The sequence below is a fragment of the Mustela lutreola genome, chromosome 11 (genome assembly GCF_030435805.1).
Source record: "Mustela lutreola isolate mMusLut2 chromosome 11, mMusLut2.pri, whole genome shotgun sequence".
NCBI classification, from domain to species: Eukaryota; Metazoa; Chordata; class Mammalia; order Carnivora; family Mustelidae; genus Mustela; species Mustela lutreola.
In genome coordinates, this window is record NC_081300.1 from 63,327,275 (window position 1) to 63,344,790 (window position 17,516).

A 17,516-nucleotide genomic window follows, 5' to 3' on the forward strand; every position below is an offset into this window, starting at 1 on the left:
ACACACACACACAGGTTTTCAGATTCACCTGCACAAGACATGTACACACTGCCACACACAGATACAAACAAACACACCTAGATCTGTAAGACCCATAGAGACACAAATACATACACAGGTTCGCCTATACACAAGGTGTATACTCGCATATTATCCAGCCCCGTAGTGCAACAGCCACTCACCGCTACCTTCACAGATTCACAACCAGGTTTGTGAGATTGAGGTGCACACAATCCCACAACCACTCAGTTTCCTGCCCTGGGGTTGCTATTGAATGCCTTGCACTGGGCACAATTTGCTGGTGCTAAGCGAGAAACCTGTGGCCAAGCCTACGTTGGGTGTCAAGGTGGGGGTTTGAAAGTTGCCAGTCTGCATCCCCTCTGCCCCATCCTAAACTAGCTCTCAGTAAGAAACTGGTAATGAACTTTCTCCTTGAATTACTCGACGGGGTTCAAATCCCCGTTTCGCCCCACATAAACACACACACACTGAGATACAAGCGCCTTTTGCATCAATGGGTGCGAAGGAGAGTGGGGCGCAGCCAGAGCCCTTGATAACTCTACCGGGAACTACATTTCCCAGAAGGCTCTGCCATGCGGCCATTTACGTCCGGGCGAAAGGGCTTCTCCGGGACCTCGCCCCCCTCTGGAAAATAGAATCCGCGCCTGCGCGACGCAAAGGCTACCGGAAGTTGTAGTTCGCATCCGGTCCGCGCAGACGCACTTTCCCGCGGCGTTCGCCTGGGTTATCCTTTGTGGCAATCGGTCGGCTTTTGTGGGAGGCGGGTCCCCTTGCTCGCGCATCCTTCCGACCGTCCGTCGGTCTGTCCGTCCGCCTCGGGGCCTGTCTGCCAGCCACCCTGTGCGGCCGCTGGCTCCTGATGGCTGAGTCTGAGGCCGGCCCTGGTCCCGGCCCACAGTGTCCCGGGCGGAGTGGGTTACGGGCTGCGTGGGGCGCGGGCGATGGGGCGTGAGCGCAGCCTGGAGTGTGGGGCGCTTGCTGAGCCTGCCTGACCCCGACCTTGGAGTGGGGGGCCGCGCGCGGTGACCGTGCAGCAGGGAGTGCGTGTGCGACCCCCCGAGACTCCCCTTCAGGCTGTCCCTGAGCCCCAGGAGCAGGACCCGCGCCTCTGGGCCTGGCCCGGGGCCCAGGAGGCTGCAGAGCTGACCACGCCTCCGGGGAATGCTTCCGAGGGGCGCCATGGAGACCTATGCCCCGAAGCCCCAGGAGACAGGTACAGTTGGCTCTTCTAGTCACTGGGCCTGTGGACTTGCACTTGAGACTGACAGTGAGGTCAGGCTGGTTTCCCTAGCCGAGTCAGGCCTCCTGCCTCTTCACCGTGCACACCCGCTTGTTTCCACTTCTCCAGCATGCTAAAGAGGAAGGGAATGGCAGTTTTTCCTTCAGATTGTGCCCGATATTGGGGCTCGCTTCCCACCCCACCTTGCGGGGGCGGGGGGCGGTTTCTGACTCCTCTCTGGTCCAAGCCAGGGGTGGAGTGGGCTTTAGCTCGGGCATGCACCTGGTGGCTATGGGCTATGGCTAACAGCCCCTTTGACTCAATTTCTCCTCCCCAGCTCTGTCCTCTCAGGAGCCTGCTCTTACCCACAGAAAAAATCTAGAGGATAAATTGGGTCAGGGTCTCCCGGAAGCCAGGTCCAAGGTGAGTGGTTGCCTTTTCTTCCTTCTGAACATCTCGTTCTTTATGAAGAGGGTTGGCATTTTCCCCCTGCCCGGGATCTTCAGTCATCCAAAGACCCCTTCGCCGGGGCTTCTAATCTGGGGGCCTGCTGTCCCTTCCTCAGGAAGTTCTGGGCATGGGAAGAGCTCCAACTGAAGAGAGTCCGGGTGTGCCCTTGAAGGGAGTGTCCCTTCCAGCCTCCTTCAGCCCAGTGGGTGGGTCATTTGCCCAGCACTATAGCAGGAGCTCTGAGGAGTGGTTTTAATGGAACCCAAGCACGTAGGTGACAGCTCACATGAAATCACTTCTGTCATCTCCCATGCAGACCTAGGCGATGGTCCTCATCTGGGGGAGTTTTCTGGGGTGGAATCAGGTAGGGGAGTGAAAGTGCTGAAGGAAGGCTGTGTTGCAGCACCAGGGTAAGAGCAATGGCAGGGGGTGCATCCCTGTGTCCTTTTCCTCTGTGCAGTGACCCTGTAATGGGGCTGTCAAGGAAAAACCTGGAATTTTAGAGGATCTGGGAGCCCAGCAAGAGAAGTTGGCCCTGGGACCACTTCCACAGCTAAGTAGGGCCCAAATCCCTCTTTTCACAGACTTTGGGTTTTGTTTCTCATTTTGTTGACCACCTACACCATCCTCACCCCTCACAGTATTTAAAAGGATACAGATGATAAGAGGAGTTTACAGTATTGAAAAAGTCTGGAGGGTTGAGGGTCCTTTGACTCAAGATTTTGTGAGTCTGTTTACTGCCCACTTGAAACGGGTCTGATTACAGAAAAATAGAAATAACTATAAAACACATTATGAGATATGGCTAGTTTCTGTAATGTGTTAGAATGCTCTGTTGTTCTAGCAAACACTCAGGAGACATGACAGTCAGATGTGGAACATGATCTTTGACGGGCCCTAGATCAAAAAACTCAAAGGCGGTTTGGGACAACTGAGGAAACTTGAAAATGGATTTATCTTAGATCATCACTAAATTTTTTGGGTGTGATGATCCCACTGTAACTGGGCAAAAGAATAAGATATTCAAGGTGAAGCCCATAGTGTGAGATGTCATGATGTCTGCAACCTACCTTCAAATGGTTCAGCAAAAAGTGCATGTGCATGTGTCTGTGCATGTGCTTGTGAGTGACTACCTCAAGGTATTACCCTTCTTGTGCATAGGTGTTATTCCTGAAAGATCAGCTTCCTAGATCCTTGAGTAACTGGTCCTCCTCTCCTAAGTACTCTTCTCCCCTGGCAGTCCCACTCGGACTTACAGTCAAGTGCTTTGCTTTCCTGGGACATCCCACGCAATCTGTTCTGACTTCCCCACTAGTTTTATTTATTTATTTATTTATTCATTTATTTTTAAAGATTTTATTTATTTATTCGACAGAGGGAGAGAGATCACAAGTAGGCAGAGAGGGTAGATGGGGGAAGCAGGCTCCCTGCTGAGCAGAGAGCCCCATGTGGGGCTCAATCCCAGGACCCTGAGACCATGTGACCTGAGCCAAAGGCAGTGGCTTAACCCACTGAGCCACCTAGGCGCCCCTTCCCCACTAGTTTTATTGCCACAGATCTGCATTTGATTCCCATACCTACCTGCCCCTGGGATTTCTTTCCTATCCTACAGAATGAAGATGCACGGGACATGGGCTTCTCACAGGGCGAATAACCCCCCCACAGGCCAGTGCAAGGCTTAGATCCTACCCCGCCCTTGCCACTTGACACCCCCCACACCGAAGCCATGTAGCCTCTGATAGCCCCCTTTCTCCAACCACATTCCGACACCTCTGGAGCTTTGTTTCTGCCTATGTTTTTCCTTTCCTCTGCCAATGCCATGACCATGATGCTTCATTCTTGCATGCCTCAGTCATGGCATGTTCTCAGCATGGGTCATCACCCCCACCTCCTCATCTCCCTGAAATCCAGTGGGGTTTTTGGATCACATTTATTGAGGTATAATTTGTATACAGTAAAGTTCTCCGATTTTAAGTAGAGGATTTGATGAGTTTTGACAAATGTGTACAGTTGTGTAACCAGCACCACAATCATAACCTAGAATGTTTCCATCACCCAAAAAGTTCCCTCATGCCCCTTTGGAGTCAGCCCTCTCCCCCAACTCCTTGGCAACCACAATTTTGCCTTTTTAAGAATTTCTTATGGAAATATATCGTATGTAGTCTTTGGTTTCTTTCTTTCTTTCTTTTTAATTTTTTTTAATTTATTTTCAGCATAACAGTATTCATTATTTTTGCACCACACCCATTGCTCCATGCAATCCGTGCCCTCTCCAATACCCACCACCTGGTTCCCCCAACCTCCCACCCCCCACCCCTTCAAAACCCTCAGATTGTTTTTCTTTTTTTAAAGATTTTATGTTTAAGTAATCTCTACACCCAATGTGCAGCTCGAACCCATAACCCGGAGATCAAGAGTCACTTGCTCTTCTAACTGAACCAGCCACGTGCCCCACATGGTCTTTGGTTTCAAATTTCATTTAGTGTAATGCTTTTGAGTTCATGTCTTTATGTGAATCAGTAGTTTGTTCCTTCCTTTTTATTGGTGAGTAGTATACTACTTGTATTAAGTTTATTAAGGTTGCCTTGCCAAAGTCCTATAGATGGCTTAAACAACAGAAATTTATTGTCTGGAAGTTCAAGATCAAGATGTCAGCAGGTTTGGTTTCTTCTGAGGCCTCTTGTCTTGGTTTATGAAAGTACCTTCTCCCAGTGTCTTCACATGGTCTTTCTCTGTATATGTCTGGCTCCAAATTTCCTTTTTCTTAATAAGGACATCAGTCTTGTTGGTTGATGGCTCATCATAATGACCTCATTTTACCTTAATTATCTCTTTGAAGACCCTGTCTCCAAGTATAGTCCTTTTTCTGAGGTCCTGTGGGCTAGGGCTTCAGCATAAGAGTTTGGAGGGGTCACAGCTCAGCACAAAACACCACTGTAAATGGGTATTTACAGTTTGTTCATTAGGGGACATTAGGTTGTTTCCAAGTTTTGGCTATTACAAGTAAGCCTGCTATAAATGTTTGAGTACGAGGATAGACATGTGTTTTAATTTCTCTTGAATGATTATCTAAGTGGAATTGCTGAGTCAAATAGTAAATGTATATTTAATTAGCGATTTTATTGATCATTTCCAAGAGCCATCTTTTGGTTTCATTGATTTTCTCTATTGCTTTTCTATTCCTATTCATTTATTTCAGATCCTTATTATTTCTTTACTTTTTTTGGTTTCTTAAAGTTGAAACTCAGATACTGATCTTGATCTCAGATTTGTCTAAAGACACCTTTCTTCTTTTTTCATGTAGCATCCCGTGCTATAAATTTTCCTTCTAAGCACTGCCTTCTACATCCCACAAATTTTGTATTGTATTTTCATTTTTATTCAGTTCAAAATAGTTCCAGTTTCTGTTGTGATTTCTTCTTCAACCATGTATGTTTTAGGAATGTGTTGTTTGATTTCCAGATATTTGGAGGATATTTTCTAGGTATCTTTCTATTACAGATTTCTAATTTAATTCTGTTGTAGGTAGAGAAGGAATGTTCTCTGATTTGAATTTTTTTCAAATCTGTTAAGATTTATTTTATTGCCCAGAATGTGGTTTATTTTTGTAAATGTTCTGTATGCACTTGAAAAGAATGTACCTTCTGCTTTTGTCAGCTAGAGTGTTCTGCAAATGTCAATTAAGTCAATTTGAGTGATGTGTTAATCAACTGTTCTGTAACCTTACATATTTTTTGCTTATGTGTTGTATCAATTATTGAGAGAAATTACTGTTGAAATTACCAACTATAATCATGGGTTTGTCTATTTCTCTTTAGTTCTATCATGTTTTTACCTTATGTATCTTGAAGCTCTGTTAGTAGGAACATCTATATTTAAGATTGTTGTGAGCTCTTAATGAATTGCTATTGTGATTATGACCGTCACATAACTATGTAATGATTGTTATATAACAGCTTTTTTTGTCCCTGATGATGTCCTTTGCTTTGAAATCTGTTTTGTCTAATGTTCATACTGCCACTTCAGCTTTCTTTTGATTAGTATTTGCAGAGTATATCTTTCCCCATTCTCCCACTTCTAATCTACCTTTCTCTTTGTTTTAAAAGTTGATTTCTGGGATGCCTGGGTGGCTCAGTTGGTTGAGCATCTTCCTTTGGCTTGGGTCGTGATCCCAGGATCCTGGGATTGAGTTCCACATCGGGCTCCTTGCTCGATGGGGAGCCTGCTTCTTCCTCTGCCTGCTCCACCACTGCTACCCTCCCTGCTCGTACTCTCTTTCTGACAAATAAATAATTAAAATCCTAAAAAATTAATTTAAAGTAGGTTTCTGTACCTGATGTATGGTTGGGTGTTAATTTTTAAATTCAATTTGACAATCTCTAATTTCCAATTGGAGTATTAAGACCATTCATATTTAATATAATTACTGATATAGCTGGATTTACATCTGCAATTTTGTTATTTATTTTCTATATGTCTTGTGTCTCTTTTGTTCATTTCTCCCTTAATGCATTCTTTTGAGGTAAACAAATACTATTTTTTTTTTTAAGATTTTATTTATTTATTTGACAGACAGAGATCACAAGTAGGCAGAGAGGCAGGCAGGGGGGTGGGGAAGCAGGCCTCCTGCTGAGCAGAGAGCCTGATGTGGGGCTCCATCCCAGCACCCTGGGATCACGACCTGAGCCGAAGGCAGAGTCTTTAACCCACTGAGCCACCCAGGTGCCCCCACAAAAACTATTTTAGTATACTCTTAGTTTCTCTGATTTTATTAACTTGTTTTTTCCTTTTAGTTGCTTTATTAGATGCTGGAGTGAATTTTACTTTATTGGGGAATTTCTTAAATATTTCAGGAATTTGTTCTAGGATGCGGTGAAATTACTTAGTATCAATTGGATCCTTTCAAGGCTTGCTCTTTTTAGGTTTTGTTCAGGTAGGGCCAGAAGGGCCACCTGAGTGCATCAGTTGGTTAAGCGTCTGCCTTCGACTCAGGTCATGATCCCAGGGTCCTTGGATTGAGCCCCACATTGGGCTCTCTGCTCATGGGGAGCCTGCTTCTCCTTCTACCTGCTGCTCCCTCTGCTTGTGCTCTCTCCCTCTCTCTGTGTCAAATAAAATCTTTTTAAAAAGGTGGAGCCAGAGAAATCTTTAGTCTTGGGCTAATTTTGTCAGACCACTGATGCACTCCTCTCCTGGGGACTTTACCAAAAAGCAGGAGGATGTTCCTCTCTGGCTGGTCCGAACATAAACTACTCCCATACTTGTGTGAGTTTTAATAGTTGTTTTGCCTACTTCTTTCTCGTCTTTCTTTTCCTGATTTGGGGTTGTTTCTTCCCAGGCACATGCCTGTCGGTCCTCAGTCTCAAGTGGATCCAGAGATCTGAGTCTGTGAAACTCCCTCTCCTCTGGCATGTTGCCCTAGAGATTTAATCGCCTGGACTCTCTGAACCCTGTTCTTCTTCAGCTTGGTGAGACCACAGGCTCCTCTGGGTTCCACCTGCTCACACAGCAGTCTGGAAACTGCTTTCGGGTAGGAAGGGGTTGGTTGTAGGGCGCATTTTGTTTCTCTTCTCTCAGCGGTCTGTGTTCTGAGCTGCAGCTTGTCCGGTGTCTTGAAATCAATCCTTGTTTTATACGTTTGGCCCAGTTTACTAGTTGTTTGAGGTAAGAGGGTAAATGTGGTCCTTGTTACTATTTTGTGTCTGGAAGCGGAACAGGAAACCCAGTTTTGACCAGGCTGCTGCTTCAGTCCTCCGGCCCACACTCAGGAGCTGCTGTCCTTCTCTCCCGCCTTCCCTCTGTCCATCCTGCTGCAGAATACAAGGATCCGGACCTTGGAGTACCTGTCTTCCCAGTCTGGCCCAGAGCGGCACCCCCTACCGCTCCTCCTGGGACGCCAGAGCTCCGAGAGCATGAAGCCTCAGGACACACACCTCAGCCACCTCGGTTCACTGTACTGCTGAAGCCCAACTCACCCCATTTCTGTGCCCTTGGCCTCTCTGCTGTGGTCCACCCCTCCTCAAATGCCTGAGACCATAGATATTCCTGTCACGATTTTGGACGCGGCCCAGTCTGCTCTTTGTTTTCTCCCTACTCATCGGGTGGGGCGGGTTTCCAGCTTCTTGGTGTGTGCAGCCAGTGGGTAGAAGATGGTAAAGTGCGGACTGACAGATGCTGGGTCCTTTCCTTGGTACCCAAGACTGGCATACCCAAGACTGGCATACCCCACTTCCTTTTCTTCTCGACCCCAGGGGGCCCCACTGCTCCCAGTCCTTTCGCTAGCTGGAGAAACTGAGGCTTGGGCAAACGAGGTGTCTAGACCAAAATGGTACAGCTAACTGCTGCTCTGCTTTTAATTCCTTCTAATTCGATAAGTAATTTTTAAAAAATTTATCAAGCCGGTATTTGCTTTGTAACAAAGTCCCACAGTACAGTCTATCACTAATCTCCTCTCTTCCCCGCACCTGTGGTCACAGTCCCCTGAGGCAACCAGTGTCCCCAGTTTTGACATTGACTCCCACACCTCTCCCCTTGTTCTCATACTCAGACATAGGCTTAAGCATGTTGTCTTAAAAATGGGATCATACTGTATACATTCCAGTGCTGTCCTGTGTTCAAGTTGACGTGTAATTCACATACCATAAAATCCACCCTTGGCAAGCATCCTGTTCGGTGGTTTTGAGTGCACTCATGTAGAGCAGCTGTCACCACAGTCCATTTCCTTACCCAAAAAGAACCCCCGTGCCCATCAGCAACCACTCTAGCTCTCAGCAACCGCTCATTTGCTTTTTGTCTCTCTCTATTTGCTTATTCTGGGCATTGCACATAAATGAGATCATATAGTACGTGGCCGCCTTCTTCTGGCCTCCTTCACTTAGTGTAACAGACAACGCATGTCTTTGGCTTTGTTGGTTGGTTGGTTTGGGGTAAGTACAGTGCTGTGATATCATGCCTTGCATTTGCTTCCTTATGTGCAGGAACTTTTGTTTCTGTAGTATAAGGACCCCAAAGAGTGTAACAGTTCCCACTCCTGACAAAAATGCTTTCCCATGGCTGAGATCCCAGGTTTTAATTGGTGCTACTCTGATGGGAAAAACGCATGACCTTATTTTTGTTTTGATTTCCATTTTCCTGACAAGAAATCATTAGTCTTTGTATAGTCTGTTGGAAATTTGCATTTCTTCCTCTTTGAGTGGCTTTTTCTTTTTTAAAAAATGTTGAAACATTTAAACAGAATAACAACTTTCTGTGCACCTGTTTTGCAAAATTAATGTCTGCCTTTTGTCATATTTGTTCCAAATCTTTTTAAAAAACAAAACATTGTGGGTGCCTGGGTAGCCCAGTGGGCCCCTGCCTTCAGCTCAGGTCATGATCTCAGGGTCCTGGGATCGAGCCCCGCATCGGACTCTCTGCTCAGCAGGAAGCCTGCTTCCCCCCACCCTCTCTGCCTGCCTCTCTGCCTACTTGTGATCTCTCTCTGTCAAATAAATAAAATCCTAAAACAAAACAAAACAAAACATTGCAGGTAAAGGCAGGATCTCCCTTCTCTCCCGCCCTCCTCAGTGTGTGACAGTTTCAGAGGATGGTGACTAACAGCAAATACCATAGGGCACCTGCTGTCTGCCAGGCCCTTGGATGAGCACTTCACACGTAGTAGTAATTCATTGAATCCTCACTGTGTTGCAATGACATGGACGATTAGCAGATGAGGCAACTGAGGCATCCTCAACTCATAGCTAGTAAGAAAATGATGGGGAGCCCACCTGGGCCACTAGGCTCAGAACCTGTGCCCTTATCCAGCAGACAGTGGAACTAGATGCACATCGGAGTATTTGTAACCTCCACGCGGGACTGCTGGGCATCATGCCGGGCATGGTTCCCCTCAGGCTGCCTTTGTAACCACTCCTGTGCTCCCAAGAGCTCCCCATGGCCAGGTTTCTCTGCCGTGCTCATTTTCACTGCTGCACGGTGTCCTGTTGTATATTCATCCCTCCTGATGGACATTCAGCATGTTTCCAGTGTTTTCTCAACCACTCTAGGCTGGGTAGGAATCTCACAGTGGCCTTTCAAGGCGCAGGGAATACATACTGTCAGCTTTTGCTAGTGATAGTAGAATATGTTTTTCTTTCCAAAATGGATGTTCCCCTTACACCTGTCCAGAGGTGTAAGACCATCCCATCTCCCTGTGGACCAGCCCACACTTGGTATTTGCAGGCTTTAAACATTTTGCCTCTCTTCTGTATGCAGAACGGTATCTTTCTGTTTCATTCCGTATTTCGGGATGTCTGGTATGATTGTCGCCTCACGGGCTTAGTGATTTGCCGGTCTTCTGTGAATTGTCTGCTTATATGCTAGGCCCATTTTCTTTTTTTCTTTGTAGTGATTTGTCAGTGTTGCCTGCAGAAAACATGAGCTTTCAGGGCACTGGGGTGGTTCCATCAGTTAAGCAGCTGCCTTGGGCTCAGGTCATGATCCCAAGGTCCTGGGATCGAGTCCCACACTAGGCTCCGCGCTCAGTGAGGAGTCCACTTCTCCCTCTCACTCTGCCCCTCTGCTCACTCGTGCTTTCCCTCAAATAAATAAATAAAATCTTAAAGAAAAGAAAAGAAAATGTAAACTTTCATGGAGCAAATGTAAATCTTCTCCTCCTGGTTTCCAGGTTTGCTCTCATGCCAGCCAGGGACTTGGAATTGTCTCCCAGAAGCCTCCACGTTTAGATCCTTGCTGTAGCTGGAGAGTTGTATTTTGTGTGTAGTACAAAAAGGGGCTTTATCTTTTCTCCTGTTTTAGGCTGGCATTTGTCTTAGCTCAGGTTCTCTAACAAAATGCCAGTGACTTGGCAGCTTCAACAACAGAAATTGATTTCCTCACAGTTTTGGGGGCCAGAAGTCTGAGATCAGGGGTCCAGTCGGGGTCCAGTTTGCTGCAGCTCAACACCTGGCTCTCACCGTGCTCTCAGGTGGTCTGTCCTCAGAACTTGCAGTGGGGAGAGAGATCTCCTTTGTCCTCTTCTCAGAGACCACCAGGCTTGTCAGATCAGGGCCCACCTTTATGACCCCACCTAGCCTCATTTACCTCCTAAAGACCCCGTCTCCAAACACAATCACGCCGGAAGGGAGGGCTTCCACATAGGAATTTTTTTTTTTTTTTAAAGATTTTATTTATTTATTCGACAGAGAGAGAGATCACAAGCAGGCAGAGAGAGAGAGAGAGGAGGAAGCAGGCTCCCCGCTGAGCAGAGAGCCCGATGTGGGACTCGATCCCAGGACCCTGAGATCATGACCTGAGCCGAAGGCAGCGGCTCAACCCACTGAGCCACCCAGGCGCCCTCCACATAGGAATTTTAGGGGGACACAGTTTAGTCTGCAGCAACATTGAGAGCTATCTAAAAGAACACTTTTAGAGCTAAAGGTCAAAGCTCTTGTGACCCCAGAGGATGTCCCCTCTCTTCCCAAGACTGTCTGATAGCCATCTCAGGGCTTGAAATTCCACACCCAGGTGTATAACCACGGGTGCTGATGCAGACCCAGGGTTTCCAGAGAAATGTGGTGACCCCTGGGAGCTTGGCCGCATGCCAGTCACTCCCAACAAACAGGGAGATGGGAGCCAGGCCTCCCCTGTTTGATTTATTCTTCATTCTTATGTCTAATGTCGTGCCTTTTCTACGATTTAAGCCAGACTCCCAGGGCGCCCACATCTTTGAAGAGCGAACCACCCTTGCCACCTTAGGTTGGTACCCTGATGGGTTTTGAGAGCTTATTTGCTGGCAAGGGGGACCCAGGGTGGGATTGGAGTGTGGAGACCAAGAGGAGCATTGGGGATGGCAACCTGGGGACTCTAGAGTGGGTGAGGAGCCCTATCAGCAGAAGAGCCTGGGGTTCTAGAAGAGGAGTGCATGCAAGTGTCAGTGACCCCTGCCGGGGAAGGTGGAAGCAGGTCAGTACCTGGGTTCAGGGAGGACAGGGGAGCAGGGGCCCCGTGGGAAGGGTGGGAAGCAGACAAGAACCGAGAGTGGCTCCCTTGGTCTCTTGCTAACAGAACTTGCTGATAAGTATGGTTTCCTTCCTTAGAGTGTGATAATGGCTTCCTCTCCAGAGTAGGGTCCTCTTGCGATGGTGAGATTTCAAGAGGGCTTCTGGGTTCTTTGTACTATTCTTTCGGGTTCTTAAGTTTGACATTCTTAACCATGGGAAGCATAACATTTTACCCAGAACTTAACAGCAGCCTCCAGCCCAACAGGCACCTGGACGCAGGCTGGCCAGGTCGCTTGGCCCTCCCAGTCCAGAGGGCCAGGTCTGCTTGGCGATTCCTGGCCCAGGCATGCTGTGTATGTGGGGCTATATGATAGATGGGGCCCCATAGCACCTTCCATCCTCAAGAGAGGGTCATCAGAGGTTAACCCTTCATCCCTAAGGTTCTCAATTGACATGTGGCTTGCTTGGAACCATGAACACAGTCCAAATCATTCCTGTCCTGGGTGAATGAGAATGTGCTTGTCCTTCCAGGAATCAGTGACTTTCAAGGATGTGGCTGTGGACTTCACCCAGGAGGAGTGGGGCCAGCTAGACTCCCCTCAGAGGGCCTTGTACCGTGACGTGATGCTGGAGAACTACCAGAACCTTCTTGCCCTGGGTAAGACAGTTCCTTGAAGCCCAGTGTGCAGTCTGGCCACTCTGCCATGCCACAGGTATTACCAAGCCTCCCTGTGGTACCAGCCCTGGTGCTAGCCCTGCAGGATGTGGGGGGTGTGGCCGCTACACTCGTGTTGGGGCTGGACAGTGCATGTCACTGTCAGCATCTTTGCCTGAGGTGGGGCTGGTCCCGGAGTGGGCCAGAAGAGAGGGAGGGGGCGGACAGGGGCCTGAGAGCCCAGCCTGCCTGGAACTTTCCAAGAGAGACTTGGCGGGGGGGTTTCAGTACCCATGGGGTCCTCAGAGCACACACGTGAGTTTGGATTCTGCGTGTTAGAGGCCCCCATCCCTGGGGATGGCACACACCTCGCGGTGCTGGGTCACGGACAGCCATGCTCTGGGGAGCTACAGCACACCTCTTTCTCCCTGCAAGCAGGACCCCCAGTCTGCAAGCCGGATGTGATCTCCCACCTAGAACGAGGCGAGGAGCCTTGGTGGATGCCCAGAGAAGTCCCTGGAGGGTCTTGTCCAGGTGAGTGGGGGACACAGTGGAAGGATGTGCAGACTCCTGCCTCCCAGGACCACCCCCCAGCCCGCCTCCTTGTGGTCCTGCTTCCCTTCCTTCCTTCAACACACACAGAGGACCAACTGTGTTGGGAACCATGCTGGGAATACAGTAGTGAGCAAAACAGGCAAAGACATCTGCCTTCGACGGGTGGGAAACAGAAATCATGTCCATGTCTCTGGAATCATCTCCCAAGTGGCACTTGTTGGATGGACAGAGGTGGGGAGTCTGCTTGGACCTGGGGTTCAGGGCCTCCCTCACCAAGAAGAGGGCACAGTCAGCGTGGTGGTACGGGGAGGTGGGGATCACCATTCACAGAGGTGGCTCTGAGGGGGACGGCCCTCCAGGGATGTGAAGCTGACAAGAGACAATTGGGCTTTTAAAGAAACATACATCTGTGTCAGGGCCAGAGCACACACTTACAGTGGAAGCGTTCAAAGGAAAAACCAAAAAGAGACGGTCTGAGGGCATTCTTTTCCCTGCTGGCACCAGGGAGAATTTAGATGTAATTACCGTTTCTGGATTGTGTTTACCCCGTGTTCACGCCTAGCCCCAACCCGATTCCGACACACAGCAGTATCAGTCGATGTCTCAATAAGTGAGTTCTGTCCAACTGTCAGACCCCGTGCGCCCTGCTCTGTCCCTCGCCCCCTGGCTCGGTACGGAGCTCCCCGTCTCCTTTCCTCCTCCCCGCTCGTGGGCTTGTGGCCCATCACACTCAAGATGCATGCCCCTGGGCTCTGCCTCTCAGGTTCTCATGCGCTCTGGCGGTGGCGTGCCCTCTTCTCTCTGTGTTTATCCAGACCCCCATCAGACCTCAGTCTGGACTCTAGTGCATCACCTCCGCCAGCTTACAGAAGATTGCATTTCCCATTTCTTATAGAGGGGGAGCCCGGGCCTGGGGTGAAGGACAAGTCATGTCAACAGCAGGGTGTTTACAAGGAAGAGCCTTACCAGGAGCCAATCACCAAACCACTGGGGAGGTCCTGCGTCCTCAGCTCCAGCGGCAACGAGTGGGCCAGCGAGGGCCTGGCGGCCGCTCCAGGGAAAAGCGAGGCTGTGCTGCAGAGGCTAGCACCGGGCAGCTCGGGGGACATTCCCCCAGAGGGGCGCTGGCACAGCTGCAAGGCATCTGAGGATTTCCCCGCTGGGTGCACTCTCTTCACCCCTCAGACCATTCCTGCAGAAGGAGACCCTCCTGACAGGCCCACCGCGAGCTTCCAGTCTGGTGGACGGAGAGGGGGCCCGGGGAGAGGCCCCAGCAAGTCCAGTGACCGCGGCGAACACCCACCCTCGAGCGGGCGGCGGGGAGTGGCGGCGGGGGACGGCCTGTTCGTGTGCGGCGAGTGTGGGAAGGCTTTCCGACAGAGCTCATCACTGACGCTGCACCGGCGGTGGCACGCCCGGGAGAAAGCCTACAAGTGCCACGAGTGCGGCAAGGCCTTCACGTGGAGCACCAACCTCATCGAGCACCAGCGCATTCACACCGGGGAGAAGCCATTCTTCTGCAGCGAGTGCGGCAAGGCCTTCAGCTGCCACTCGTCGCTGAACGTGCACCACCGGATCCACACGGGGGAGCGGCCCTACAAGTGCAGCGCCTGCGAGAAGGCCTTCAGCTGCAGCTCCCTGCTCAACATGCACCTGCGTGTGCACACGGGCGAGAAGCCCTACCAGTGCAGCGCCTGCGGCAAGGCCTTCAACCAGAGGACGCACCTGACGCGCCACCAGCGCATCCACACCGGTGAGAAGCCCTACCAGTGCGGCGCGTGCGGCAAAGCCTTCACCTGCCACTCGTCCCTGACCGTGCACGAGAAGATCCACAACGGGGACAAGCCGTTCAAGTGCGGCGAGTGCGGCAAGGCCTTCAGCAGCCGCTCGCGCCTCACCCTGCACCAGCGCATCCACACGGGCGAGAAACCCTTCAAGTGTGGCGAGTGCGGCAAGGCCTTCAGCTGCCACTCCTACCTCGTCGTGCACCAGCGCATCCACAGTGGGGAGAAGCCCTTCAAGTGCAACGAGTGCGGCAAGGCCTTCAGCTCCCACTCCTACCTCATCGTGCACCAGCGCATCCACACCGGCGAGAAGCCCTTCGACTGCAGCCGATGCTGGAAGGCCTTCAGCTGCCACTCGTCGCTCATCGTGCACCAGCGCATCCACACCGGGGAGAAGCCCTACAAGTGCGGCGAGTGCGGCAAGGCCTTCAGCCAGAATCACTGTCTCATCAAACATCAGAAAGTCCACTCCGGGGAGAAGTCGTTCCGATGTAACGAGTGTGGGGAGATGTTCGGCTGGAGCGCCCACCTTGCGGAACACCGGAGAAGACACAGTGAGGAGAAACCCTTCACCATCGAGTTTAACAAGCACTTACTGAGCACCTACTATGTGCCGGGAGGCCTGCTGGGCACAGGGGACGCGGGTGTGAGCAGTGTAGACACGATGGATGCCCTAGACGTGGCAGAGCTCCTGTGTGCCGTGCAGCCCCCAGCCGGCAGGACATCCCCGCTGGGCAGCAAGCCTGGAAATTAGTGTGGCATGCCCGCCCCTTGGCCTTGCTCCTTCCCCAGAAAGGGGAAAGCACAGCAGCTGAGATACATACAGCCTACTCATGCCTCTGGTTTAGAGACTGGCCCTGCTGCCTGTGTCGATGACCCACGCACTGGTACCACTCTTTCAGAAGTCATCACCACCCCAGGAAGTGCTCCACTGTAGGAAAGAAGAGCTGAGGGCCATCTGAGGGTGTCCCATCAGCCTGCTTTCCTTAATGGGCTTGCAAGACACTGGGTCTCTCCTGCAGGCAGAAAGAAGGTGTATTGATCATTGTGTCCTCGGACGGGCTCCTGGTAGGATCTCGATCAGGAATTTCCTTTGTATGTTATGTTTAGAAGGATAATGATAGTAATAAAAACAAACAGAAGAATTATTAACAGTATTCCAAGTGAACATTAGTATATTCCAGGAGGGGAGAATGATCTCAAATCTCAAATGGTGGGGGTTTAGGAAAAGGCAGATTTCCTGGACTCACCTCTCTGCAGCAGCTCTACAACAGTCTTCTGGTAGCGATAGCTCTCCGTCTCAGGAGCACAGCCCAGCTTTGGAGTAGCCAGGTCCTGATGTGCCAGCATCGAGCCTGGCCATCTGGTGCCCACTGGGAAATGGTGAGCACACAGATGGATGCTCGGCGTCCATCCAGGGCCTGGTGCTGGGATAGATGTGTCTAGAAGCTCACCTTCTCCTCGAAGGGCCTCCCTCTGCTCCAGGGAGTTCAACCCGCTGGCTCAGCCCTGTGGGAGGAAGCCCTCCACGGGACCTGTGCCCATGCTCTCTGCAGAGGTGGGTGGGCTTCATCTGGAATTAATGTTCCTTCCGCTCAGTCCTAAGCAAGTCTAAGCTGCTTTCTCAGTGATAATACTTTACATTTATATAGAGAGCTATAGTTTCTGAAGTGCTTTTTAGTATACTTTTTAAATTATGGCAGCAAAATAACCACATTTCAGGAAATGTGGAAGTCAGGAAAAAGGCCCCCCGTAATTCCTAATAAACTGCATTTCGCACTTTGATACATTACCTTCTGCTTGTTTCAAAGTGGATTTTTACATTACTGCAAACATAGTGTATACATCATTTTAATCTTTTTTTTTTTTTTTTCCACCTAGCTGCATAGCAGACTTTTTTCTCCACATCACTGAACTGTCTGGAGTTGTAATTCCCAATGGAGGCATAGGATTCTATTATATGTTCTTTTGTTGGATGTTGAAGTTATTTCCATGTTTTCACTATTATAGATCATTTCACTGTTACGAACCATTCTTCACAGAGCATCTTTTTGCATTATACTCCTTTAGCATTTTCTTAGATTTCTAAAAGCGAAAGTTTTGTGATAAGGAAATAACCTCAGGAACCATTTTTTTATGGTTTTGGTGGTGTGTAAAGTCATACCATTTCATTATGAAGAGATCAGCCAGCAATAGTGCTCAGGTGGGAGCAATCCCCTGTGCCGGGGAGACTCCAGCTCAAAGCTGGGTGTCCAGTCTTCATTCAGGTCACGGTGACCACACAGTGGTGCTCCCGGACCCCTGCCACTCCACCACAGCCCTCCAGAGTGTGCAAGCGGCCTCCCAGGGCTGCATCGTGGCCATCATAGACCCTACGTGACAAGTAGGAAAAGTCCTATTGCACAGCTGCATTTGTAAAAGACAAATACAATTGGGGCTTATTTCGTCATCATCACACTCTCCTTCTAATTTCAAAAGAACTTACAGTGAAAACATCTCTGCAGGGCCCCGGACACCGCAGCTGCCGTCAGCCCTGCAGTGAGGACTTCTGTGTGCTCGGCTAAGTGGCGGCTTATCATCTCCGTACTTTGCACCTTCAATGGTGACTGAGGCTGAATATTGAACATGCTGTGATTCTTGGTCTTTTGTCTTAAAAATGATTTGAAAATACCCTTACCCCTCTTCATTGGAGACTTGATGTTTTTCTTTCATTTACATGTAAACTCTTTTTTTCCTGACTATATAAGCAATATGTATGTGCTGAAGAAATTTGGAAAAATAGAAAATAGTAAGAAAATACCCCTTGGTATCAGTTCATAGGCCACTGCCAGAGGTACACTTACTTCTGTTTTTTTTTC

At 49.6% G+C, this 17,516-nt stretch overlaps 1 protein-coding gene across 3 annotated transcripts; it reads left to right on the forward strand.

Moving 5' to 3' along the window:
* The first annotated feature begins 699 nt into the window (after positions 1-699).
* Positions 700-16,450, forward strand: ZNF74 (zinc finger protein 74). Of its 3 annotated transcripts, XM_059138792.1 has the most exons (5): positions 700-1,234; positions 1,578-1,663; positions 12,196-12,322; positions 12,758-12,853; positions 13,770-16,450. In XM_059138792.1, exons 1-5 carry the CDS (start codon positions 1,183-1,185, stop codon positions 15,410-15,412), a joined length of 2,004 nt encoding a protein of 667 aa, XP_058994775.1. In that variant the 5' UTR covers positions 700-1,182; the 3' UTR covers positions 15,413-16,450. The 3 variants fall into 3 exon arrangements, with proteins under 3 accessions (XP_058994775.1, XP_058994776.1, XP_058994777.1); XM_059138793.1 differs by lacking the exons at positions 700-1,234; positions 1,578-1,663 and adding an exon at positions 11,043-11,805; XM_059138794.1 differs by lacking the exons at positions 700-1,234; positions 1,578-1,663 and having other exon boundaries at positions 12,242-12,377.
* Positions 16,451-17,516: the final 1,066 nt, after the last annotated feature.

Excerpts from the sequence above, each read along its gene's own strand:
- ZNF74 (XM_059138792.1), top strand. The coding sequence starts at position 1,183 with ATGCTTCCGAGGGGCGCCATGGAGACCTATGCCCCGAAGCCCCAGGAG. Across the intron at positions 1,664-12,195 it reads TCCCGGAAGCCAGGTCCAAG|GAATCAGTGACTTTCAAGGA; the intron begins GTGAGTGGTTGC and ends TTGTCCTTCCAG. Across the intron at positions 12,323-12,757 it reads CCAGAACCTTCTTGCCCTGG|GACCCCCAGTCTGCAAGCCG; the intron begins GTAAGACAGTTC and ends CCCTGCAAGCAG.